This window comes from Heloderma suspectum, chromosome 2 (assembly GCF_057233095.1).
Source record: "Heloderma suspectum isolate Gila_16-S chromosome 2, 16-S_ref, whole genome shotgun sequence".
Lineage (NCBI taxonomy): Eukaryota > Metazoa > Chordata > Lepidosauria > Squamata > Helodermatidae > Heloderma > Heloderma suspectum.
In genome coordinates this window covers 267,821,229-267,846,577 of record NC_139459.1, presented here as the reverse complement: position 1 = coordinate 267,846,577, position 25,349 = coordinate 267,821,229, and the positions used below count along the sequence as shown (strand labels likewise).

Here is a 25,349-nt window from a genome sequence, read left to right as displayed (position 1 = left end):
GGAAGGCAGCACATTGGGGAAAGCTGTTCTAGTTGTTCCAGCATCTTTAAGATATTTGCCTCTGGAATGCTAACCTTCTGCTCTGTCATTTCAGGCATGACAACCTGGAAACCGGGTAATTGAGCTGCAGCCATGGAAGGCAAGGGACCTTATCGCATCTACGACCCTGGCGGGGGGTCGCAGGAGGAAGCGTCTGCTGCCTTCGAACGGCTGGTGGAAGAAAATACCAGGCTGAACAAGAAGATGCAGGGGATTAAATCTTTAGGTAACGGTGAGGATGAGATGGAAGCTGAGCAGTACAAATTGCTTGCTGTTGTTGCTTTTGGAACTGAGCCTGGGACAAGTTGCAGAAAAGCTGCTTTTATTCTCCTCCTTTAGCAGTAAACCTCTAAACGTCTGCGGCAGCATTGAGGTTAATCTGATGCAACCTATGAGCTTCCATAGGGGATAGGCCACTTCACTAGTGGTGGTCGTACATACAAATGGGTTGGGCCACAGTGGGAGACGTTGAAAGAACAAATGTAAAAGGAGTGGGAAGAAAAGGAACCCTAATAGACAGAGTGCGAATTCTAATCTAAACATTTGCATTAAAACATTAAAGCCCGAAAGGCCTGATTTAGACGTGCTGACTTCTGTGAGCTGCATCCCTAAAAACACATCCTGATTGCCTGGTTAGTACTTGGATGGGAGACCGCCTGGGAATCAGGCTTCCTGCATGGAGCAGGGGGTTGGACTCGATGGTCTTGTAGGCCCCTTCCAACCCTATGATTCTATGATTGATTTGATTTGTACCCTGCCTTTCTACCAAGAAAATGGCGCTCATTTTGGCACCCTTACCTGTGCTGGTACTCCATATCATTGCTCTTGCAACACCTTTTCAGATCCTACAGTCTTATGCCTGTACATCACCAGTTGTGTGAACCAGGCACTGCTGTACATCAGGGGTGGGCAGAAGGTAGATCAGGATTTACTGGTAGATCTCTGGCTGCTTTGCAGTAGATCAGCAAGGGTTTCTGACTCTCAACAGATTTAACAATTGTTGTTGTTGTTCAGTCGTTCAGTCGTGTCCGACTCTTCGTGACCCCATGGACCATAGCACGCCAGGCCTTCCTGTCCTGCGCTCTCTCCCAGAGCGTGCTCAAGTTCATATTCATTGCATCGGTGATGCTATCTAGCCATCTCATCCTCTGCCGTCCCCTTCTCCTTTTGCCTTCAGTCTTTCCCAGCATCAGGGTCTTTTCCAGAGAGTTTTCTCTTTGCATTAGGTGGCCAAAATATTTGAGCTTCAGCTTCAGTATCTGTCCTTCCAATGAGCACTCAGGGTTGATTTCCTTTAGGATTGACTGATTTGACCTCCTTGCAGTCCAGGGGACTCGTAAGAGTCTTCTCCAGCACCACAGTTCGAAAGCATCAATTCTTCGGTGCTCAGCCTTCCTTATAGTCCAGCTCTCACAGCCATACATTACTACTGGGAAAACCATAGCTTTGATTAGACGGACCTTTGTCGGCAAGGTGATGTCTCTGCTTCTTACTATGCTGTCTAGGCTTGCCATAGCTTTCCTCCCAAGGAGCAAGCGTCTTTTAATTTCATGGCTACAGTCACCGTCTGCGGTGATCTTGGAGCCCAAGAAAGTAAAATCTGTCACTGCTTCCATTTCTTCCCCTTCTATATGCCAGGAAGTGATAGGGCCAGATGCCATGATCTTCGTTTTTTTAAAGTTGAGTTTCAAACCAGCTTTTGCACTCTCCTCTTTCACCCTCAACAAGAGGCTCTTTAGATCCTCTTCGCTTTCTGCCATTAGGGTGGTATCGTCTGCATATCGGAGGTTGTTGATAATTCTCCCAGCAATCTTAATTCCGACCTGCGATTCATCCAACCCGGCATTTCTCATGATGTACTCTGCATATGAGTTAAATAAGCAGGGTGACAATATGCAGCCTTGTCGTACTCCTTTCCCAATTTTGAACCACTCGGTTGTTCCATGTCTGGTTCTCACTGTTGCTTCTTGACCCTCGTACAGGTTTCTCAGGAGACAGGTAAGGTGGTCTGGTACTCCCATCACTTTCAGAATTTGCCACAGTTTGTTGTGATCCACACAATCAAAGGCTTTAGCATAGTCAATGAAGCAGAAATAGACATTTTTCTGGAATTCTCTTGCTTTCTCCATGATGCAGCGAATGTTGGCGATTTGATCTCTAGTTCCTCTGCCTCTTCGAAACCCAGCTTGTACTTCCGGTAGTTCTCGGTTCGCATACTGCTGAAGCCTAGCTTGTAGGATTTTGAGCATCACCTTGCTGGCATGTGAAATGAGTGCAATTGTGCGGTAGTTTGAACACTCTTTGGCATTGCCCTTCTTTGGAATTGGAATGTAAACTGACCTTTTCCAGTCTTGCGGCCATTGTTGAGTGTACCAAATTTGTTGGCATATTGAATGCAGCACTTTAACAGGATTATCTTTTAGGATTTTAAATAGCTCAGCTGGAAGACTGTCATCTCTGCTAGCTTTGTTGTTAGTAATGCTTCCTAAGGCCCACTTGACTTCACTCTCTAGGATGTCCGGCTCAAGTTCAGTGACCGCACTATCATGGCTATCAGGGACATTAAGATCTTTCCTGTATAGTTCTTCTGTGTATTCTTGCCACCTGTTCTTAATCTCATCTGCATCTGTTAGGTCCCTGCCTTCTTTGTCCTTTATCATGCCCGTCTTTGCACAAAACGTTCCCTTGAGATCTCCGATTTTCTTGAAGAGATCTCTAGTCTTTCCCATTCTGTTGTTTTCCTTGATTTCTTTGCATTGTTCATTTAAGAAGGCCTTCTTGTCTCTCCTTGCGATTCCCTGGAACTCTGCGTTCAGTTGGATATATCTTCCCCTTTCTCCCTTGCTTTTCGCTTCCCTTCTTTCCTCAGCTACTTGTAAAGCCTCATCAGACAGCCACTTGGCTTTCTTGCATTTCTTTTTCTTTGGGATGGATTGAGATTTAACAATAGCAACCAGTTTTTTTAAAAAGCCTCTGCCATGACTGGTCTTGTGCTAATCACTTACCTCTTGGCCTCAGTGTTCCTCAATTGTAAAATGGAAGTATTAATTGGTTCCTCTTGACCAGGTCTTTGTGCAGCTCTACTCGCCACTTTCAGAGTTTTGTGTTAGAATCCCTGATCTATAGTAACTCAGATGTAGGTTTGTATTTGTATACACAGTGTAGGATTCAGGGTGGGCGGTAGGTGACTGACTTTGCCGCCTTCTCCCACTCGCTAATTTGCATCTGGCTCTAATTGGTTCTAGTAAAAAAACAAAACAAAAAACCAAGTAGATCCCACAAGCCCAAAGCCTGTCCAGCCCACATGTACTCAGGCACTTGCGCACACATTGCATGGGGTAGGAATCTTTATATATGTTAAGCAGCCAGTGGAAGCAATGGAGATAAGGGCTTTTCAGCAGTACTGCCTATAGTCAGTGCTACATTTTCACTGTCCCTGAAAGCTGCAGCATTACATGCTGAACAATTTACTCTCTTCAGTCAGATAATGACCCATAATCCTTTTCAAATGCTGAAAATGCTGCTCTTAGAGTAGATAATTTAATAAACTCCAACTCTGCAATGTTACATTCTAGTGATGAGCTTCTGTGTTTATGTTTTGGACAGATGGAAGGTAGGATCGAAGGAATGTATTAGGAATTACTTCTGATAAAGCTGTTTTTTTAAAGGAGATAATTAATTCATACTATCTAGCTCGAGGGTGAGTTCTTTGTGACTGCAAAGCTATTCACAGATGCATATTAAGCCTTAATTGCCTTTTATATAGAAGTCTTTCTTGATTTGGAATAATTCTGTATGTTTGGGTTCCTTTAAAATCTTGATGATGTTACATATCTCAGCAAGCCTAAAAGTATTGCCACTGACTCTGAAGTATGCATGTGCATGACTGAGGTGCTCACCTACATGCGTACAAGGTAAAACATTGCTACTAAACTGGAGTGGCTTCATACATGACCTTTTTCCTGCAGCTGGGATGATCTCTGTTCTTGCTTTGGCTGCCAAATCCATGTACTCCATGCAAACGTTTGCCTGACTGCTGTGTTTCATCCACAGTGATGTGCACGTTCCTTTTCCTCTGCACAGAGATCATCTCTGTGTATGGAAACAAAAATCACATATGAAGCGGTCAAACCTCAAGTCCACAGGCCAAGTCCAGCCTACCTGGGGTCCCCAGATGGCCATGCCCCCTTCCCCCCAGCTGCTGCTTGTTTGGTGGTTTCTTGGCTTTTGCATAGTCCCCCCCCCCCCGCCCTTCTAAAAGGGTGAGCTGCTTCAGTTACTTGTGGTAAGACCTTTAAGCTACACTATGCTGGTATATTTAGCCCTGCTCTCTTTCCCTTTGCCCACCTTTTTCTTTTGGTCCTGCCTACCACTGGAATGAGGCCCCCAAGTGCTTCTCGAAACTGAATTCAGCCCTTGGGCTGGCAGAGGTTCAACACCCTTGATATATGCCGATGTCATTGGAATTGAAAAGCAGTCCAGTAAGGCTAGGATTGTAAGCTGCTTACGGACTGGATAACCGTGCTGGATGCGCTGCTGGAAAGAGCGGTCATGTACGTACAAGGGAGCGTTAAATCATGCCCTTGTTGTTTTGCCAGGGGAGCTATTGGAAGAGTCTCAGTTAGAAGCATCCAGATTGCGCCAGAAAGTGGAGGACCTAGTGAAGGACAATGAAATGCTAAGGTCGACCTCCTCTCTTGACAAACTTGCTGAAATAGCAGGTACGCGCATAAAAAGACCAACCACTGAGCAACTGCCAGTACTTTGACAGATCCAGATTTGTGTCTATATGTGGGGGTGGGTGAGTGTGACATTTGGGGGAATGAGGAATTGAGGGTGGAAGAGAGAATAAGCCTGCAGTGATGCCTTTGGCTGTCTTGCACGGACATACCAGGAAGTTTAAAAAGCTGTTTATAAATATACCCAAACTACTGTGTCATGTGAAGAAGAATTCACCATAATAGGAAAGCTTGCATAAACTGCCCTAGAGCAAACGAAGCTAGTTCTAAAGTAAGAGATTGTCTAGTTGGCATCTCTCCCCCCCCCCCCCCCCAGTTTCTGGGATGCAGCAAGTCAGGGGTGATGACTGTAGCTCAGTGATAAAGCAGACACTTTGCATGCAGAAAACCCCAGCTTCAGTCCCTATCACCTCCAGTTGTTGTTTAAAAAAAAAAACCTCAGGTAGCTTGGTGATGGTAATACCATTTTTTTTTTAAGTCTCACCATCCATAAAGGCATTTGAGTTCTGGACCCACGACTACTGCTCCAATAGAATACAGGTGATCCAAAGCTCCCCAGACTACGGTTGCTATTCAAGCAGTCTGTGGGCTAATTCAAGCTTTATGTTTGGTATTCAGGTAGGGATGCCGAAGTACAAAGAACAGGTACAGTACGCTACCTGTGAGTGGCAAAGGTGCATTGAAATGGCCATTCCCTCTCCCTACTGCAGGGGTGCAGAACCTCAGGCCTAGAGGCCAAATCCAGGCTTCCCCAGAAGTCCACGCCCCCTTCTGCTGGCCCCATCCCCTTCCCCCTGACCACCAATCAGTTGGTAGTTTCCCAGCTTTTGTGCAGTTTTTACCCCATTCTAAAAGGTTGAAATGCCCCTCCTAAGGTTTAGTTAATTATTGGCAATAAGCGCTTTTCAGCTGAAGATGCTTGCGTTTTTGGTATTTTGGCCATGCCCACCGGTGGAAGGCGGCCCCTGAGAGCTTCCCTGAAACGGAGTTCGGCCCATCGGCTGAAAGAGGTTCGATACCCCTGCCCTACATGTACATTGAAGCAGTAAATGGGAAAGGATTAGCACCTCAAGTCTGTGTATATTGTGGGGGAAAGCAGCCATTAAAATGTGTCTGTGACATCGGCAATTGATCTGCTGTGTGTGTATTTTGTACTGGAGTATCTACACCTAAATATGAAAAGCAACACTTTGAATTGGCTCCGAAAGTAGCCTGTCCCAGGGTAGATGTAGGGTTGGGGGTGGAGAAGGGAATTGTTTATGGTTTTGCTTTGAGCTTTGTGTTTATTAGAGATGTGAAGGCTTGGAAAAAAACCCGGACAAACTTGGGGGGTGGGGGAATGTTTTTCCCCCTTTTTTCTGACGACCGTTTTTGTTTTTTATCCAAAAAATTGAACAGTTTGGGATTATGAAATATTTTCTTTTAGAATTTAAAAGTATTTATATATTCTTACCCAGCCTTGACTCCTCCAAAAATGATTTCTAAAAACTATGTAATAAGAACACTTCTATAGAAAGACTAGAGATGTAAAATGTCTGGAAATAACGAAGCCATGGAGACAAATATTTATTTTAATCCTGTCTGTAAGATTCCCAGTATAGTTAGTTCTTTCATTCCTATTAAAATTATTGAGCTGAAGTATATTTTACTGATAGATATTTATGCTCAGTTTCCCAACATGTGAGTAGAGTCACCATTGTGCATTCTTGACAGCTTTGGTTTTGTTCTATAGAGTCCTGTGTTTCTGATGCTGTAGCAGTCATTTAATGTAGTTCTAATCAATTCAGACAATAATTGCAATTGTACTAACTGAGTTTACTTTTTGAAGTTTTAAAATATAATGATAATTTTATGAGTAAACTAAGTCATACATAAAATAACTTTAGGAGCAGAAAGGCTGCTTTATGTTCCTAAAGCAGCCCTCCCCAACCTGATGACCTCTGGATGTTTTGGACTACAGTGCCCAGCATTCCTGACCATTGGCCATGCTGCCTGAGGCTGATGGGAGCTGTAGTCCAAAATATCTGGAGGGCATCCGGTTGGGGAAGTCCCTCTTAAAGCAACAAAGTGACTTTAGATCTGTAAAGAGCACTAAAAAAATAAGTATTGCTTATTTTTCAACTTTTCCAAAATTCCCCATTTTTCTGGAGAAAAATGGATCTTTTCCATGGCCTCCAAATTTCTGGAAATTTTGCATCTCTGCTGTTTATAGTTCAATGCCCTGGAAGCCATTGGCTGCCTGTTAACTCCAGACAGCGGCTGCACTTCTAAACAATGTGCATACCTAAGATCGTTTGGTGGGCTGCAGTTGAGGTTTCATACTAATAATAATGATTAGAGCTGTGTGCAAATGGCCTCTCAAAATTCACCTTCCTGTTTATGAGCAGAGAAACTGGGGAGACAAGTTCTCCGAATTTCCCCAGGGGGAAGAGACATTCTCAACAGTTTCTCACAGGTAGGGCTCACCGTTGGCCGGGGTTGTAGCACCACTTCTTTCTTTTTTCATTAGGGTTTTTAATCTTTTTGTGCTGCAAGAGGCAACAGCATCAACTGTGTTGGCAGGCTGGCCCCCATTTTGCATCCACCACAATGAAGGTGTGAGGGCAGCAGCGTTGCATCTAACTCTAAGGCAGAGGTGGAGCTACTGCTGTGCCAAAATCTGTCCTCCAACTTCCTGAATGTTTTGTTCCCCCATGAAGGAGGTTTCTGTTGTTCTGCCTCATTTTCAAGCTTTTTTATATTTTATTTTTTTGAGGGGGTTGAGCTTATATAATCACTACAAGGTGAACTCTCTGTGTATCTTCTTTCTATTACACATCTCTCCATTGCTCTGCAGCCTCCCAGGCTGCCTGCATTTCCTGATCTATGGGAGGAATTACCTCATGGTATCTCCCCCTGGGCTTTAATTGAAGTGCGGGAAGCCAAGGAGGCTACAAGCTGCCAGAGAGATGATTGTACAATGAAAAACAGGGCACTCACATGCACTCCTCGACCAGCTCTGAAGTAAGGTAAGTAGAAGAAAGCCAAACCTAACTCATGAGAATTTCTCTGAAATTTTCGTCACCATTGAATTTCTTTTCGGAAGCAAATTCTTTTCTATTGGATTGAATGAGAATGGTCGAAAAATGTGGGAGAAATTTTCAGTATCGCACTAGTAATTATAGTACAGGAATCTTTGAATCCATTTCTTCCTTGTATTGATACTAATATAGATTTCCCAATAACATACGAGTATCCAAACATTCAAAAGCAAGTAAGGTCCTAAGCATTTCCTAAGCATTTCTTGTTATTTCAGAAGAGAGCATTGCTGAATCCATTTTCTCACTAAAACTTCTCCATAGAGCTATTTGGCAGTAATCACAGGCAAGGAGCTTCGATATCAAAGAAGCTGCCTGGCCCCTGAATCAGTTCATATTTATATAGTTTCTAAAATATTACCTCATTGTTTGTACTAATTGCTGTCCTATAAAGCTGTGCTTAAAATCTTCACTTCTAAAAGAATCCCATGTGATTAAAACATACAATAAAATATTTGAACACATTCCTTTCAGATCACCTATGATTAATTTTGAATTGTATCTTTGAGAAAGCATTTTTGTACTCAAAAGTAGACTAATAAAACCAAAGCACATATTTGTCCAGACATCTGCATATTTAATGCGTATACCTTACATTATATTTTTTGCACATTAATTAAGAAGTGAAAACTGTAAGTACACTTTCACCCTTGCAAAATATAGTTTCATACCTCCTCATCCCTCCCACAACCCTTCTCATCTGTTCAGTATTTCTTTCTGGATTACCCAAGGTGCCGTACCAGTTAAGTTTTGCATTAGTTACCTAAAGCTGGGGTAGGCAGAAGGTAGATCTTGAGATGGTTTAGACTTCAACTCCCAGCATTCCTGACCATTGGTCATGCTGGCAGGGGCTTTCGGGAGTTGAAGTCCAAAACATCTGGAGATCTAACTTCTGCTCACTCCTGAACTAAAGTTCATTACGAATTTGCTTTGCGTCTTCCCTATTCGTACCGGTTCTCTTATTATTTATTTAATTGTCTCGATTGCGTATGATTTTTTAGGCAATGTGCCCAGTCGCCTAGGGTGACTTCCTCAGCCTGGTGCCCTCCAGATGCTTTGGTCTTCAATTCTCAGCAGCCCCAGCCAGCATACCAATTGTCAGGAATGTTGGGAGTTGTAGTCCAAAACATCTGGAGGGCACCAGGTTGGAGAAGGCTGGCCTAGAGCTTGCAGCTCTAAGACAAGACAGGTTTCATTTTTTTGTGTGGTAAGAATAGTCACTTTGTTCAGTAATCATGTTAGGCACATTAAAGACTGTGACGCCAACCTTTTTGTGCTAGATCCATGACAGGATTACTTCTTAGTTTGGTTTCCTTCTTGGTTTGAGTGCCAATTCATAAACCTTTTAAAAAAGGTTTATGTTTAAACGAATTCCTGTATGCAGATGAGCAACAACAAAAATGTAAGGAGGTTTCTGTTGCCTTATCTAGCTTGACCTTTGCTATTACAGGATAACTGATAATGAAAGTGTAACCAGGGCAATACATGTTCTGGCAGCAAATTTCCCTATCCCGTGGCACCAAGGACCTTAGTCCCTAATTAGAGTAATTGAGATTATAATTTGGATAATATACTGTAATCTTTTAGGAGTATTTAAGTGCATCGGATCCTGTAAGGGATTATATTGGATTATCTTCAGGTTGCTTTCCATGCATGTATTAATGATTTTACAGTTTTCTGACTAATACTACTGATGACTTGAGATCAGCAAAATGAATACTTGGCAACCTGATGTGGGAATTTCCTTTGCTTCAAGTAAAATTCTTTGCTCGTATCTATATTATTGTTCATGTGGCCTGGGCCTGTTGCCACAATTGCGAAGAGCATTCAGACGGCTGGGCCACCTTTCCCTGGTAAGCTGTCTCACTCTGTTTTTGTATGCGTTTTGGTATGTTTTTTGAGCTGAGAGCCATATCCCACAATTTGGAGAAGAGTCTGAAAAATAACTGCATGTGGATCAGGGGTAATATCTAATGCAGCCATTGACGTGACACGCGCATTAGCAGCCTTTGGCGCAATGCCAGTGGTGTATGCCTCTGTGTTGGGTTTCTCCAGGTACCCCACCCCACCCCAGCATATGCTATTGGCATTGCACTAGCAGCTGCTTATGCTCGCATCATGTCAGTTCAGTACAAGGAACGACAGCATTGGCTATTGCCCTGGGTCACTTCACTTAAAAATGTAGACCAAATGAAATCCTCAGTCATCTCTAGTCCTGTGCAGCAATGCCTGGTCAGAACATCCCATAGGACAGTGGGTTGGGTGTGTTATTTTTTTTACTGTTTTCTGGGGAAACCTGGAATTCCTTAATAGGTTCCTCAATGAGAAAATCAGCAATAGTTGACAAGTTTTCCTGAAAGTCAGCTTACCTGTCATTGTTGATCTTTCTCTGCATTGTGCACCTGCAAGATTCTGTCATGTGCCTTTTACGATGCAGTCTTAGTTTGCACAGGGAAATTATGAGGTCCATTAGGCGTGGCCAACCCTCTGTGTGAGCTGGTTGTGGACCCTGGGAGCGGGCATCTTTTCCCATACTTTTTCTACACTGAATGGTTAGTTGAGGTCATCAGGACAGATGTTGCACTGGGTATCACTTCTTACTGTGGGGGTGCAATTGTAATTGGGAATAGGACATTTCAGTGGTGGCACCTGTATTGTGGAGCCTCCTCCTAAAGGAGAACACTAGGCTTTCTCCGTCAAGGTTCTCAAGCATTCAGGCCCATTTGCGTTGGCTGCCTGTATGTTTCCGAGCTCGATTCAAGGTGCTGGTTTTAACCTATAAAGCGTTACATGGCTTAGGACCACAATACCTGACAGAACACCTCTCCCAACCTGAATCTACTTGGACACTATGATCAATATCTGGGGCCTTCCTCTGAGTGCCTCTTCCGAGGGAAGCTCAGGGGGTGGCAACAAGGGAGAGGGCCTTCTCAGTGGTGCCCCCCCAACTTTCAAGCTCTGCACTGAGGCCTGCCTGGCACCAACACTGTTCAGTGCTAGGTTAAGACTGCCCTCTATTCCCAGGCATTTAATGGCATATGTTGGGGCATTTATGTCAGCTCGCTTGAACAGGCCTATTATTGAAATTGTTTATTGAAATTGCTTGTTTATTGAAATGGTTTTTAGCTGTTTGAATAGTTTTAAATGTTTGTATGTTAAAACGTTTAGAAAATGCTTCATTGTCATGTAATGTTTATATAATGTAGTGGTTTGTTATTTTTGTGGATTTGGGGGGATTTTTGTGAACGACCTGGAAAGCTTCAGCTATCTGGTGGTATAGAAATGAAAGAAGTGGTGGTGATGGTGATGGTGATGATACATATTTGTTCCGATAGGCTTTCTGAGTTTTTGAAGCAAAATTTTATGAGACCTAAAATGTGGTTGAGAGCCTTGAATTTGTGTTATTTTTAAGTTCTTGTTCTCTTGTTCTATTTCTTTGGCTTGCATTAACTGGGTCTTGCATGTTCTTATGTTTAGTTGTAAGCTGCTTTGTGGGCTATATGGTCAGAAAGCAGGTTGTACATATATATATAAATAGATGGACCGGTTGTAGCTTTAGCAGCTTTTAGAGATCAGAACCGGAGAGATGTTTTGGTAAAGCTAGCTCACTTTTTTGTTGCTGTTCCTCTCTTTGTGAAAACACAAAATCAGTTGAACGTTAACCAAAAGGTCTGAAAGCATTTTGCTTCTGCAGCATGAACCCCTCCCCACCCACCCCAAACACCGGTTCTGAAAATGTTAATTTTCTTCTTCAGAGACTATGGGCTTTAGGGGGAGGAACCATCACTTAGTGCGTTGTATGCAGAAGGGCTCAGGTTCAGTCTCTGGCATCTCCAGTTCAAAGATGAGGTGAAAGGAAAGGCCTCTCTCTTTCTCTGCCAGAGACCCTGAAGGGATACTGCCACTCAGAGAAGACATTACGAGGCTTGCTGGACAAACAGCCCAACCTGGTAGAACAGAGGTGTCAAACCTCTTTCAGCCTAAGGCTGAATTCAGTTTCAAAGAAGCTCTTGGGGGCTGCATGGTGGGCAAAATGGGACAGGGCCAAAGACAAAGGGGCTAGGGTAAAAATGCCAGCCTGTTGTAGTTTAAAGCGCTTACTGCCAGTAACTAAGCCTTAAGAGGGGCATTTCAACCTTTTAGAATGGGGGAAAAGCCCCATACCAAACAATTGGGAGTCAGGGGAAGAGGGTGTGGCTAAATGGGGAACCCTAGAGGGCCAGATTTGTCCCACGGACAGACCAGATTTGTCCCACGGACAGGCCAGATTTGTCACACAGGCCTGAGGTTCCCACCCCTCGGTTTGAAAATAGCTTCCATTGCCCTCCTCTTCAGTGCTGGAGCACACATCATCTTCTGAGACTCAAAAAGGGCAAGGGGGAGAGGAGTGAACAGCACAGCTGTCCCCTGACTGCACACCCAGTAAAGGCTTTTGCAGCCACAAAGGCAAGTGTTCCAATCATGATACAGGCCTACCAGGGTCCAGAACAAGTTGGGCCTGCCTCCGGCAGTTGAAAGTTTCCTATCAAAGGACACAAATGGTCAGCTACTTAGTTTATTATTTTTTTACCACTATTGAGGGTACCATTTGGGTTTTCTTGCCTCAGGCACCAAAATGTCTGAGGCCAACTCTTTGGAAAGGGATATAGTGCTATGGGGACTTGGTGAGAGTCTTGTACACAGGCTAAAATGTACTTGGGACATGCTTGAAAGATCCATGTGCGGAAAGCCCCACGGGCAGCCTCTGTAAACCTCAGAAACTGTGACCATTGGTATATGATTTTATGATGTACATGTTTAATGTATTTTAAAAGTTCCTTTAGAAATATGGTGAGTACCACCACCCCGCCCCTTTGAGAACTAAATGGGCTGCAAATGGAAAAGCTGAGGGGTGATTTTGATCTTTCAGTATTACAATGTGCTGAGCCCAAGAGGAAAGGGGGAAATTCCAGCTGACGCTGATCAAAGGCCACTTATACACATTTGCATTGCACACCAAACATTGCTTGAATCATGTCCCCAGAGATCAGCCACTGGTTACTGAATGGGGAAGACAGACAGTTTGACGTGTGGAGGTCTCTTGTGTTTTATTAAAGTCTGTATGTTGGGACTCCATGGAACTAGCTAAAACAAGAAGGGGGAAAGGCAAGTGCTGCGACTTTAGACTCTTTGACATATTTATTTTGTTCATATCTACAATTAATTAGTTTTAGCCATACCAGATGGGGCCAGTTAAATTCAAGCAATGGTTGTTACAAGGTCGAGTTTTCTATTAAAAAAAAATATCCCCAGAATCTATTTCCTGTTAATGCAGGGGGTGAGATTTCCATCCGTCCCAACCATCTTATTCCCCCCACCCCTCTCTCACCTTCTCATTTCTTTAGCCTTTCGTTGCAAAGTCAGATCTCTGAGATGAGAAATGTTCACTTCTCTTCCTTTACAGGAGGGATCTCAGATCTTTGTTCTTCCCCAGAGGCTTCAGGTGAAGACCAGAAGGAGCTGGGAAAAGCCGCACAGAAGCCATCCTCCAGTGTAAGAGAACATTCTTGATTATTAGTTGTGGACTTATAAATAATACAAATAAAAATCTGTAAAGGTGTGGTCAGTGTAAGTAGATTACACAGATTAAGTCCTGTTGAATCCAACGGCACATTTTTGAGTAAATAGCATGCATAACATTGGGCTGCAAGAATGCTAAATGAACCCTAAAAGAGACAGCCCTCAAATGAGAACTTTTTCTTCCACTGAACAATTCGGGTTTGAGGACTATACTTTTTAAGAGTTTCCATGTATGTGGAAGAAGGTTCCTGAACTGCAAAATTGCTATGTATTGTAGTGGCACTTTTAAGACCCACCTGCTTTACAATTTCATTCATGCTCCCAACTACTCTAAGAGGTGGGTCATTTTATAGTTTCCATTGTACTGATGCAGAACTGGGGCTGAAAGAGTGATTTGTCCGAAGCCACCCATTGATGGTCACTTAGGTCCAAGACTAGTGCTTTTATCTCCTGATTCAAGCTGTATTTATTTACTTAAAGTCTCAGGGTCTTACTATCAGACATACTTAGGTGTCTGATAGGTTGTCTCTAAAATGCCTAGATTTGATAGATGTCACATACCACAAAGGGATGTCTCTTATCCCAGCCGCTTGTACCGTGTGATAATAAAACTGGGGTTGTACTTTGAATGTTATCTGAGAGCATTGTAGCTACATCTCACTCTGTAGCATGGAAAACCTAATAGTTATTAGGTAGATCCTGATCTTCCCTCCTCTAGTTTGGTGGGTAAGATGTTACTTCTGATCTTTTTTTTAGATCAGAGAAGTATGCATCATTTTAAAACCGCAGTTCAGTCCAATGAAAGATGCAGTCGCTCCCCCTAAGACTGAACTCAGTGCCCTGTGTTGACAGGATTGGAACCAAAAAAGGGCCACTGAGAAACACGAGGGAGGTATCAGCATGCTTAGGGGAACCCCAAGGTTTGCAAAAGTACCAAAAAAGTCTTCTGACACCCCCACCAGTAGCTCAGTGATGACTGATCAGCCTCCAGGAGTCACAGAATCTGGATTATCAGCTGGAAAAGAATAATGGAAAACTGGGTGGCAGGGAGGGAATGGGAGAAGGATTTGGCCTGCTTGAACCACTTACATCTTATAATAGCCTGGAGGGAGGTCATAACTGGCTGGCAGGGACTCAGGAACAGAAGCACTTGGGTTAGGACGTGATGATGTACTGCAACGTTTTGTCGCTGGTCCCACTTTCATCACCTATATCTAAGTAACGTGATCACAAGAATATATAGCCTTAAAAACACTTATAAGTTAAACAGGATAATACATGAATCCCCACTCTGTTTGGCTGTGTAAGACCCAATGGAATTTAGAATATTTAACTCATCTTTTTAAACATTTCTGCAGGGTTCTTCATCTGAGTTTGAAATAGTTGGTGCTGAAGAGAAGAAATCCTCCCAGGAGAGCAGTAGAAAATCTGTAAGTGGATCTAAAAAGCATGTTTAGGCTCAAATATAAAAGAAGAAAAAAACGGCACAAAACTTCCAAGCAATGGCTGGAACCTCAGTTGTGTGTGATGTTTTGTATGATTGTGGTGGATTTTTCACCATCTCCATGTGCAGTGTTACAGATGGGAATGGGGCAGGTAGGTACAGAGCCATCAAGAGGAAGAAAGCCAAACCCCAGTTGGCAGACTTTATTTAATAGTGTGTGTTTATTTATGTTGCACCATATAGCACTGAGGAGCTTGCAGTTTAAGATTTGACAATGATGGACCCACAGAACTTTGGGCGGCTAGTGGGCGGTATAGAAATGAAATAACCAAACAAATAAACAAAAGGATAGAGGGAAAGAGAGGCACGTACTTTGGCTTCGTTTCAGCTGAGGCACAAACTACATGGGAAGTTCCTTCCCAAAACTGTTTTTCCCTATGTATTGTATGTTTGTTTTTAAGTCAAAGTTGCGGGGGGAGGGTGCGGGGGCTACATAACCTGGAGCCAAAAATCTTGTGAAGATGGAGGAGCACTTAACCTTTTCTCCAGTGGCCTCTGTTCCTATCAGAACTGCCACCCCAGCTGCTTTTTGCCCAGTTGAGGAAAAGGTGCAAGCGTACACAGACCTTTTTCCCAACAGGGCAAAAAGTAGCTAGGGGAGGGGATTGGGCAGTTTTGATGGAGGTCGGTTGGTTGGGCCTACAAAAAGAGAGAGCAAGAGAGAGTTAGTTGTCACCTCCTTCCATGATCTTCTGCTCTACATTGCCACTCCCCATTGCTGCAGCTTTGGGTTTTAGAAAAAGCATTTCCTCGACTGAGTTCAATGTGGAATTTGTCCTTGAGGAGGCGGTTTTCTAGGTATATAGCTGGACCACCAGCTGAGTCTCCTTGTCAGTGGTGTGCTGCCCCCCAAAGAGGCTGCAGCCACATAAGCCAGGCACGTGCGGCACAATTTCTTCATTTGGCCCCTTTCCCAGAATGAGCTGATGGGAACTATCAGGCCAAGATGTGAGAAGAAGAGTAATCTGAAAGTGCTTCTGTCAAGAGGTTTTTTTCTTGCTTACATATGCAAAGCTGCGTGTGTGCTGGCTACTTCCTTGTCCCAAGCGTAGCCCCGTCTACTTGCAAGCCTGGGCAGTCAGCCAGCAGAATGGCAGAGAACAAATGCTGGCAGCACTTCTCAGGAAGGCTGGAAAAGCCCGAGAGTGGCGAAACTGACCAGAGCAGTCAAGCGAAGCCTTTTAACTCTTTGAGCCCTGGTCCCTGAACAAAGTGGAATGTAGCCCCTGTGCCTACCAGAAAAAATCACACCTTTTTTTAAGCACCTCTGTCCCTGAAGATTTCACAATAATTAATGCACTGAGTGAGGCCGAAGAACGGCTGCTCTTCTCTACTTCTTACCGGCAAAGAGCTTTGAATAGATCAGAGGGGTGTCTTCGAAGTTACTTACCTAGTCACTTCTTGAACTTGCCTATCTATCCACCAACCGCCCCCAACTTGGTGCCCTCCAGATGCGTTAGACGACAAGTCCCGTTGTCGCCATCCTGCACATCTGATGGTCACGCTGACTGGGGGTGATGGGAGTTGTAGTCCAACACATCTGGAGGGTGCCCTGTTGTGGGAGGCTGATTGATACCTGAAAGCATAGGCCGGGGTTCTGAGTTTGCTCCTGCTGGTGGGAACGTCCTCTGAGCAGCGTTCCTCTCACGGATGGTCTCGGGGGGGAAGTGACTTTCACCTATTTTCCCCCTCTTTCTGCTGCAGCTTCCTCTTCCCCCAGAAATCTACTCTGTAGAGCTGTGGGACCCTCTGGAACAGTGGAGGGGAGTGTAATAAGCAAAAATGGCCTCCCCCCTTCTCTTCTACTAGCAGCATTCTCCACTGAATCTCAGTCCTGTCTGTGAACAGAAGTGCTCCTTCCTTTCATGGACAGGATTCAAGCCATAAAACCAGCTACAGAAACTGACCCACCTCCAAACAACTGATATCCTAAAACAAATCAGTCCTGTTCATTCATGGCTCTGAGTTCCCCTTATTTTATCTCTTCAGTTCAGCTTAGAATTGGAACATGCCAATGTCAGAACAAGAATGTTGACCCAAATCTGTCCAAATCAGTCAACTGTGCTAACCATGGTGGGGAGGGGTAGGAGAAGGGCCTCTTTCCCTGGAGGAATACTTACAATAGCTGTTCTTTACCCTTGGCTGGTGTTTTTGTTCCCAGAGCCAAGTCCCACCCACTCAGTATTGCCCATGTCTTCCTTGGGGCTATTATGCAGAGAAAGGGGGAATCCTAACTTGCTTATTCTAAAGCTGTTGCAGAACAAGTCTCTTCATGCTTTCTGTTGAGCCAGGGTGAGCGAAGCAAGAGAAGCAGAAGGTTAAAGGAAGCAACGATTGTTACTTAAACAGTCCATGCTTTGAGATTTGGGGAAGGTGTGGCACAGGTAGAGCGTCGGTGCTCGAGGAACTAGGCGGGGCAAATAGCCATGGGCATGTCACACGCACAGCGGAGGGTGTTGCACTGTCAAAACTTTGGCATGCTGTTGTTTGCCTGTAGAAACTGTTCGTTGGAGCTGAAGCTGGTAAAGAGCCTCCTCCCCTTAGGAGCACAGTAAGCTGTGTTTTACTGAGTCAGACCCTTGGTCCATTTAACCCAATATTGCCAGCACTGATTGGCAGCGGCTCTCCAGAGTTTCAGGCAGGATGAGATGCTGGGGATTGAACCTGGGACCTTGTGCATGCAAAGCAGATGCTCCGCCACTGAGCCATGACCCCTCCCTGCAGACCTTCTCCCAGATAAACCAGTGTTGTGTCAGCCAAGGTGACTCCTTCCAAAAGCCCTTGGCTGGGTGTTTTTTGGTGACGGTGGCTAGTTCTGGAACCAGAGACTGCAACACTTATTGTTAGCAGGGGCAATAACTAACTCTGATACATCACAAAGCCTTATTAATTGCTCTGGCAACCTATAGTTATGTTATGATGACAAAGAATTTTGCAATCCCCTTAGGCTGCCCAATTCCCTCCCTCCCTCCCTCTTTGTGTGTGTGTGTGCGTGCGCGCGCATGCTAATTTATTTTAAATCAGACAAGAATTTTCTCATGAATTAATATCTGACCATTCTGAGATTAAAAAAAAGAATCCCAGGTTCTGTTAGCAAGAAGCACAACCAGAAACCAATGGGTGAAATTTAAAGAACTGTGACTGCAGAAATTGCATCAAACTTGTTGTGATGGATGGATGGATGGATGGATGGATGGATGGAAGTGAATATGGGCAGTTGATGGGGAGGTATAGAAGCTTTAGAGGACCTGACAGAGATGAGCCTGGAAAAGAGGATCCAGACCTTGAACAGGGTGGGACCGAGAGAGACGGATTTAGTAGCAGTTTCTGCTCCTAAGTTGAGGTCGCTTGAGCCTTTCGAAGCATCCAGGATTACTTCAAGTCACATCTAAAGCCATTCAGGTGTTGTTAGAGTCTAACTCCCATCAGCCCCAGCCAGCATGGCCAATGGTCAGGGATTATAGTAGTTGTAGTCCAACAACATCTGGAGGGCCAAAGGTCCCCCACCCCTAACTTAAAGGGACAGAATGTTCCCCCGGTGGTCTGGGAATAACAGCTTTGGAGCCCTTGTTGAAACACACTGAGCATCTGTATCATGGTAAGTTTTCGTCTCTTCTTTTGTTTTGTCTAAAGGTGAAAATGGGGTTCTGGTGTGTTGGTAGTATCCTTGGAGCCACATGCTGTGTTTTCTACATGGACTTCGTTTGCAGAATAATATCTGTCAAATCGTAAAGACATGGTTGTCAAAATCTGTAAAGCTATCAGGAGTCACAGAAGTCTGGTGTTCGTGATTCCTACAAGGCCCTGGCTCTTTAATACAGTTGGACTTCTGGAAAGGGATACCACCATCACGGTTGCATTGGCAAACCACTGCTCGGTAATAGCTTTTTTCTTCCTATTTGGCATGGCTGGAGTACAATTTTTGTTAAAATGCAGATGCAAAAGCTGTAAGGCTGTAGCCAGCCATCCCCAAACTGGTGCCCTCCAGATCTGTTGAACCATCCTCCTCCACCCAGCTAGCTTTTAGCCCTTCGCCTGGGGATGGCGGGGATTGTAGTCCAAGACACCTGGAGGGCACCAGTTGGGGAAGGCTGCCCTGGGAGAGGTAGTTCGAACCCGCCTGGGGTACAGTTGCCTTTCTTGAAAATAGCTTAACGTTGGGATTAAGGATGAGGCAATAACGGCCTGGCACTGAACAGTTCTACACATTATGGCTTTGCCTCTATTTCCCTTATGAGTCAGCAGCAAGAGAGATGGAGAAAAGTCGCTTGCAAGACTGGGATTTTTTCTTCTTCTTTCTGGACCAAGTTCTTTGGGGCATGATCGCAGAGAGGTGGAGGGAATGAATCAGCGAGTATGCCCCGGGCACAAGGTGGTATTTCCCCACCTTTCACCTTCTGATGGGCTGCATGGGAAGTGACTCTCTCAGCTTGCACGAAGCCCAATCTGGCCGAGCCGTCTGATAGGCAGGGCGACAGCTGTTACCTGCTTTGAAGGTTTGCCTCTGAGTAGTGGCTTGCATCACCCGGGCAACCAAGCAGTTAAGCCGCCATAACAATCCAGGCCCAGGTGGGTGCTCCCAAACTGTTGGCTCAACAAGGACAGCTTGGTGGCAGGCATGTAAGGATGAGGGCGTGGTCATGGCCGTGTGTGTCAAGGGCAGGTGTGCTGTGAGCCAGAGACTAGTTGGACGTATAAAGGCAAACGCATTTCAGCTGCAGAGCTTCTGGCACAGGAACCTGCACGCACCGATGCTTTTGGTTTGAGCTACCAGAAAGGAGCTTCAGAGGTAAATATAGAAACCAGACGGCGAGGGATCTGTTGGAGGAGTTGGAAAGGGGGTGTTATGCCTGAAAATGGGGGGGGGGCAGTTTAGTCCAACTTGCTGCGGAATCTTCTGTTGGCAGCATGGAAACGGTAGGCTGTGGAACTAGAGTGAATCCTGGGTTGTGATCCTCACCCAGGAGCATATGCTAGAGAGAGTTAGGACCCATCTACATGAGCCTTTTACTCCAGGGCAGCTGCAAGTCAAGGTCCCTCGGGATAGATGACACAGTCGCCACTTCGCAGCCATCCATGGTTTTCTCTTGGAGACTGCGGATTTCTGAGGTGGCGTTTTGCTACGATTTGGGGGGTTTGCTGCAGGTGGTTGCAGGCTGTCCCCAAACTGACTTAGCATTTTGTGGTGGGTGTGTTGTAGGCATGCATAGTGCTTGCGTCGCTCTGTGACATCCCTTTATTCCCCCCATCCCTCAACAGCTGCGCAGTTACAGAGGCACAGAGAGGCGTTTTCATCTATTTAATCACACTTTCGCACACTTTTGCAGCTTCGTATCTTCGCAACGGTTGCTTTTGGACTCAGTGCCCAAGGGCCGGGTGGGGGGTCTTGGGAGAGGACCAACTTTGCTCCAGCCATCATTTTGGAGCAATGGGTAGGCATGTACCGCTCATGCTTGTGAGTGCAAACCATCGCGAGAGTCTCACGCTGGGGAACTGCCAAACAGTTGGCACGGAAATGAAAGCGCACAGAACACCTACTTTTTACCTAACGAGGGAGGGAAAGACACAACAGAACCCCTAAAATACAAAACAGCCACTGCAGTGTCGCACCCCCACACTCACGGGACTGCACAGCTGCGCATTAAAGTATAATGGCAAGAAAAAGGGCACGGCAAGTCTGTTAGGGAAGCGCGTAGTACATTGCGAGTGTATCGCAGGGGATGCTAGTTCGAAGCCGCATTGCTGCACAGTTGTGATGGGGTGGGGAGTGAAAATGGTGCCATGTAGATGGGGCCTTAGTTTCTTGTTGAGTCTTTGCCTAAGTTGTTTTCCAGGAGTAGATACCTGGGCTTAATTTCTAGAAGGAGCAATCTCAAGAAGCCCACCATTCTGTCTGCACAGAAAGCCAAGTTCCATAGTCCAAATTGTATGAGGACAGGCTTCATTTGCTCAGTGGAAGGAAACACACTCTGTCCACGATCAGAGGCTATTTACTCACTCACTCACTCACTCACTCACTCACCTCATATATTTAGTACTTAACCCTAGTACTGAAAATAGATTCTGGAACTAAATCCTGGTGGGGAGGGGAACCAGTCGCAAATGATGGCCAGAGTGTGTGAAAGGCTCCTGGCAGTGCATGGCAGTGGGCAGTTAAGTACCAGCAGCCTCGGTGAACCCCTGGATTTCTACTCTATCTGGACTGTTGTATACTGAAGTTGTGTACTTTTCAGTACTCTGAAGTGGCTATCCAGTGGCTTAATGCAACTCTGTCAGTTAGGGATCTGGCAAACCAAACTGTGCTGTGCTGTGCTGTTGTCCTACGTTCAGTGGTGGAGCAGAAGCTTGGGCTCTGCCAATCCTTTTTCCTGGTTATAGCTAAGGTGTGAGACTGCCAGTGAGAACAGGAGCAGGGAAATCATCCTAGGGTGAAAGAGACATGGGAACTGCAGTTCTTTTGGAAACACAGAATACCCTGGACAAAGGTAAGCACACAATATCTCTGGAGCAGGTATTAGGTCCAGGCTATCTCAAAGACCGTCTTCTCCCATACGAACCTGCCCAGGTTTTAAGATCTTTGGAGGAAGCCCTTCTCTCGTTTTCACAGCCATCAGAGGAACGTTTGGCGGGGACACACAAGAGGACCTTCTTGCTGGCCACTCCCAGGCTGAAGGAGTCTAGTTTGGACCCTTCTCTGTTCTTCCGACAGACAAAGATGTTCATATTCAAGCAGGCCTTTAGCATGTTAGCTGGGCTGTTGCTGAAGGGTTTTTGGGGGGGGGGTGTGCTGTTAATTTCTTTTATTGTTACGTTTTAACTTATTTGTTTTTATGTAATGTTTTAATTTAGATTTTGGTTTTAATCTGGATTTTATTGTTAGCCACCTTGAACACCATTTTTTGGCAGAAAGGCAGGCTGTAAGTTAAATAAAGCAAGCGCTCTTCTCCAACCCAGTGCCCTCCAATGGATTTGCTGGCTGGGGTTCGTGGGGGTGTGGTCCAACACATCCAGAGGGACTAAATGTTGGCCCTGGCTTTTCCACCCTGTTTTAAGTTTAAAAGTTTTTAAGTTTAAAAGTTTAAAGTTTAAGCCTTCAAAGCACAATTCAGTGTTCAGACTGGGAAAAGAGAATGGTTTGTATTATGTACAGTTCTGGTCAACCCCCTCCCCGTGTGTGTGTGTGTGTGTGTGTGTGTGTGTGAAATCATAGAGGTGGAAGAGATGTAGAAAAGGACAGCTGAAACGACCAGAGGGTTGGAGTGCATTCCCTGTGAGGAAAGGCTTTGAGGCCTTTTGTTTTATAAATAAGGGGGACATAGTAACATTATGCATGGTGTGGAGAAAGTAGATTGCTTTTTCTTTTCTTTTTTAAAGAAACGGCAGTTGTGAGGGGAATCCCAGATGGGGACCATGAAGGCGGGGTGGAAGTGGGGGTCTGACTCTTCCCTCTGGCTCCATCTTCCTGTCCCCCAGTGCAGCAAGCGCAACTTCAGGGGCAATAGCAGCTTCAGGGGTAGATTTTGGGCCAGAAAACAGAAAAAGAGCTAGACTCCGCTTTTCCCTTCCTGCACACTGCAGTCCTAGTCTGGCTTACCCTCCTCGCTCCCTGCCACTGCTGTTCCTTAAAAAAAATAAGCCCAGGATACGAGGCTAACATATTGCCTATTCTGGGCCTAGGTTCAAAGAAGTCAAAGGTGGCAAGCTGCTTTTCTGATCCTGTCAAAGCCAAGCTCTCTCTTGTTATTCCTCCTGACCATGTGGTGTCTCTTGCAGGACCTAGAGAACGAGGACACCAACCTTATGCTCCACCTCCAGCGCTTGGAGAACACGCTCAGCCTCTTTGCTGAGGAGTCCGACAAAACCCAGCTCTTTGCCCATCTGGGGCGCATGGCTTTGGAGTTCAACCGCCTGGCCTCCAAAGTGCACAAGAACGAACAGAGGACTTCCATTCTTCAGGTCCGAAGGCTGCTGGTAGATGTGCATAGTTCATTTGCTTCTCCATTGTCCTGAGCACTCACCTTTGTCTCTTCTCTTTTTCCTTTTCCCCGAATCCCACTGAGTGGCTAAAACAGGAGTGGCATGGAATGTGGGTAAAGCGCTTCCCACGCAAACATTTGGCGTGTGCCTTGTCACAGCTTAAATATGTGCGTTGGTCACTTCACCCACCCACACTGCCTCTGTTTCAGCCCTTAGGTTTCATCACATTTTAATTTCTCCTTGCTCTTCTGTTTCTATGACACCCCAGCCCTACTCCGTCCTCCCTCCCTCTTTATTTTTAAAATGGCTGCTTTGATTTCATTATTACCATACGATAGATGTGAGGCCACGGCCATGCACTGCGTTCAGAGCTGAGCTGAGGCTTTAATGGAGACTTCTGGATCTTAACCACTTTATCATACCAATGCTGATAGCAAGAGCTAAGCCCTGTTGGATACAGGTTTCAGATTGTGCCTTTGTCAGTGTCAGTGTTCTGACTGCTCTCCTTGTGCGCTAAAGCACTATGGATTGTATAAGGCTCCTGAGTCCTGATGATGAATAGTAATGCACCAGTGTTAGGTTAGCAGTACCAGAGCTGTTGTCCGTGGGGACAAACATTGTATCTGTGTATCTGAACTTTGTTTAGTTTTTCTTCAGGTATCCCTTCTGTTTCCAACGAGGATGTGAAATTTTCAAGGAGTATGAGACACACCCAAATGGAGGCAAATTTCTAAAGCATCGGAAACATTTTTTCCCGTTCAGGCCATAAACTAATCTGTAAATACTCTGGGTAAGGAGGAAGACTCTTCCCGGGGACAGACTTTTATGTTAGCGTATTAGTTAACCTATTATAAGAAAGTTTTATGATTTCTGTCAGAAACGCAACTAGAGAAGTCATCAAAAGGCAGGAACAATTATGTCATTCCTTTATTCCCTGGTAGCAATGTCTATCCCTCCCCCCCCCCCCCCCGAAACATTTTTCTTTGTGGGCCAGACTAGGTATGACGATTATTCATGTTGTTGCATCTTGTGTTGTTGTCGTTTGTTTGGTTTTAACAAAGAGCAGCTGACTAGGGAGGCAGGGGAGACAAGCTGGATTGGAACTGTGCCATGGGGGGGAGCTTTAACCCTTTGGAGCCAATGGGATCTTTCCTCCCATTATGAATAGCAGGTATACCCACTCCAGTTCCATTTGGGACCATGGAGGTGGCAAAGGTTTATAGCCTGCCCACCTGCCCCCCACACCATGTTCCCAATCCAGCTCTCCCCCCCTCAGTTTGTTGTTGTTTAAATTCAACCATGCAAGGCCAAAATGCCATATCTAGTGTGGTCCTGTTGGCTGTTGGTTTTAATCATCTTCTCTCTAGTGTTAAAGTGCACCAGTGGGATGTAATGTCAGTCTAGGACTGGGGAGATCCAGGTTCAAATCCCTACTCTACCAGAAGCTCACTGAGTGAGCTTGAGCCAATCACTGTCTCTCAGCCTAAGCTGCCTCACGGTATTGTTGTGAGGATAAAATAATGGAGCGGGGGGGAGAGACCATGTAGTTCCAATTTGAGCTCCTTGGGGGACATGTGGGACACAAATAAAATACCAGGGAAAGAGAAATCCAGTTTTGACATGAATGCCAAAATCTGAGGAATGGGGCTTGGGACTTGGAAGTTCAAACTAAAACAAGGTTGCCTCATAAGAGCACTAGGTGACCTATTGCTGGAAGCTTCTTGGCAAAGGTATGACCAAGGTAATGATCAAATGGCCCTTGGCAAAGATAATACAATCCTTAACGCTGCTCATGCCTGTTTGTTTGTTTGTTTGTTTCCTAAAAATAGGCGTTGTGTGAGCAGTTGCGGAATGAGAATGAGGAGCTCAGGGCAAAGTTGGAGAAGGAACTAGAGCAAAGGAACCAGGCCTCCGAGAAGCTCAGGTGAGTGCATGCCAGTTAGGGAAAGAGGACACAAGCAAGTAAGCATGCCAGGCAGTTGCCCAAGCTGCAATTCCAAGGTTTTCAGTCTGTGTCTGTTGTGTGGTTGCCACTGAAGTTAACGCTGGAAGTCTAATGCCTGTGATGAGATCCCATTGCCCCAAACAGCTGACTTTAAGACCCATCCAGCTCCACAGCCACCCAAACCACCATCTGGTGTTAAAAGAGCCTGGGAAAAGTCACCTATCCCAGACGGACCAGGGCAGTTCTGCTATGGAAGAGAATTCTGGGGATCTGATCTACCTACTGGTATGGAACAGAAGGAGTGGAGCCACTCTCTGGGATGTGGCAATGGTGGTGGGAATCCCCAAATAGCAATGATGGGAATTTCCATGCATTGGTGGCACTGGTTGAGGCCTAATTCAGGGCCACGGCTTCCACTATTCTCATTATTTTTTTAAAAAGGAAAACCATGCCACTGATAGCTTTCGGAAGGTAGGGAGGTTGCCCCTTGACTTCTAAACCAGGGGTGG

At 45.3% G+C, this 25,349-nt stretch overlaps 1 protein-coding gene across 6 annotated transcripts in view; it reads left to right on the top strand.

Moving 5' to 3' along the window:
• Window positions 1-25,349, top strand: part of TNIP1 (TNFAIP3 interacting protein 1) — a 78,964-nt gene that overhangs the window by 33,870 nt on the left and 19,745 nt on the right. The window contains exons 2-7 of one of the 6 annotated variants that reach the window (XM_084839174.1): window positions 95-265; window positions 4,638-4,760; window positions 13,299-13,387; window positions 14,773-14,844; window positions 22,692-22,874; window positions 24,725-24,819. In XM_084839174.1, coding sequence (XP_084695300.1) covers window positions 133-265; window positions 4,638-4,760; window positions 13,299-13,387; window positions 14,773-14,844; window positions 22,692-22,874; window positions 24,725-24,819 — 695 coding nt within the window. In that variant the 5' untranslated portion in view covers window positions 95-132. Of the gene's footprint in view, window positions 1-94; window positions 272-4,637; window positions 4,761-13,298; window positions 13,388-14,772; window positions 14,845-22,691; window positions 22,890-24,724; window positions 24,820-25,349 lie in introns of all 6 variants that reach the window. The other 5 variants (XM_084839173.1, XM_084839179.1, XM_084839177.1 and 2 more) reach the window with 5 other exon arrangements.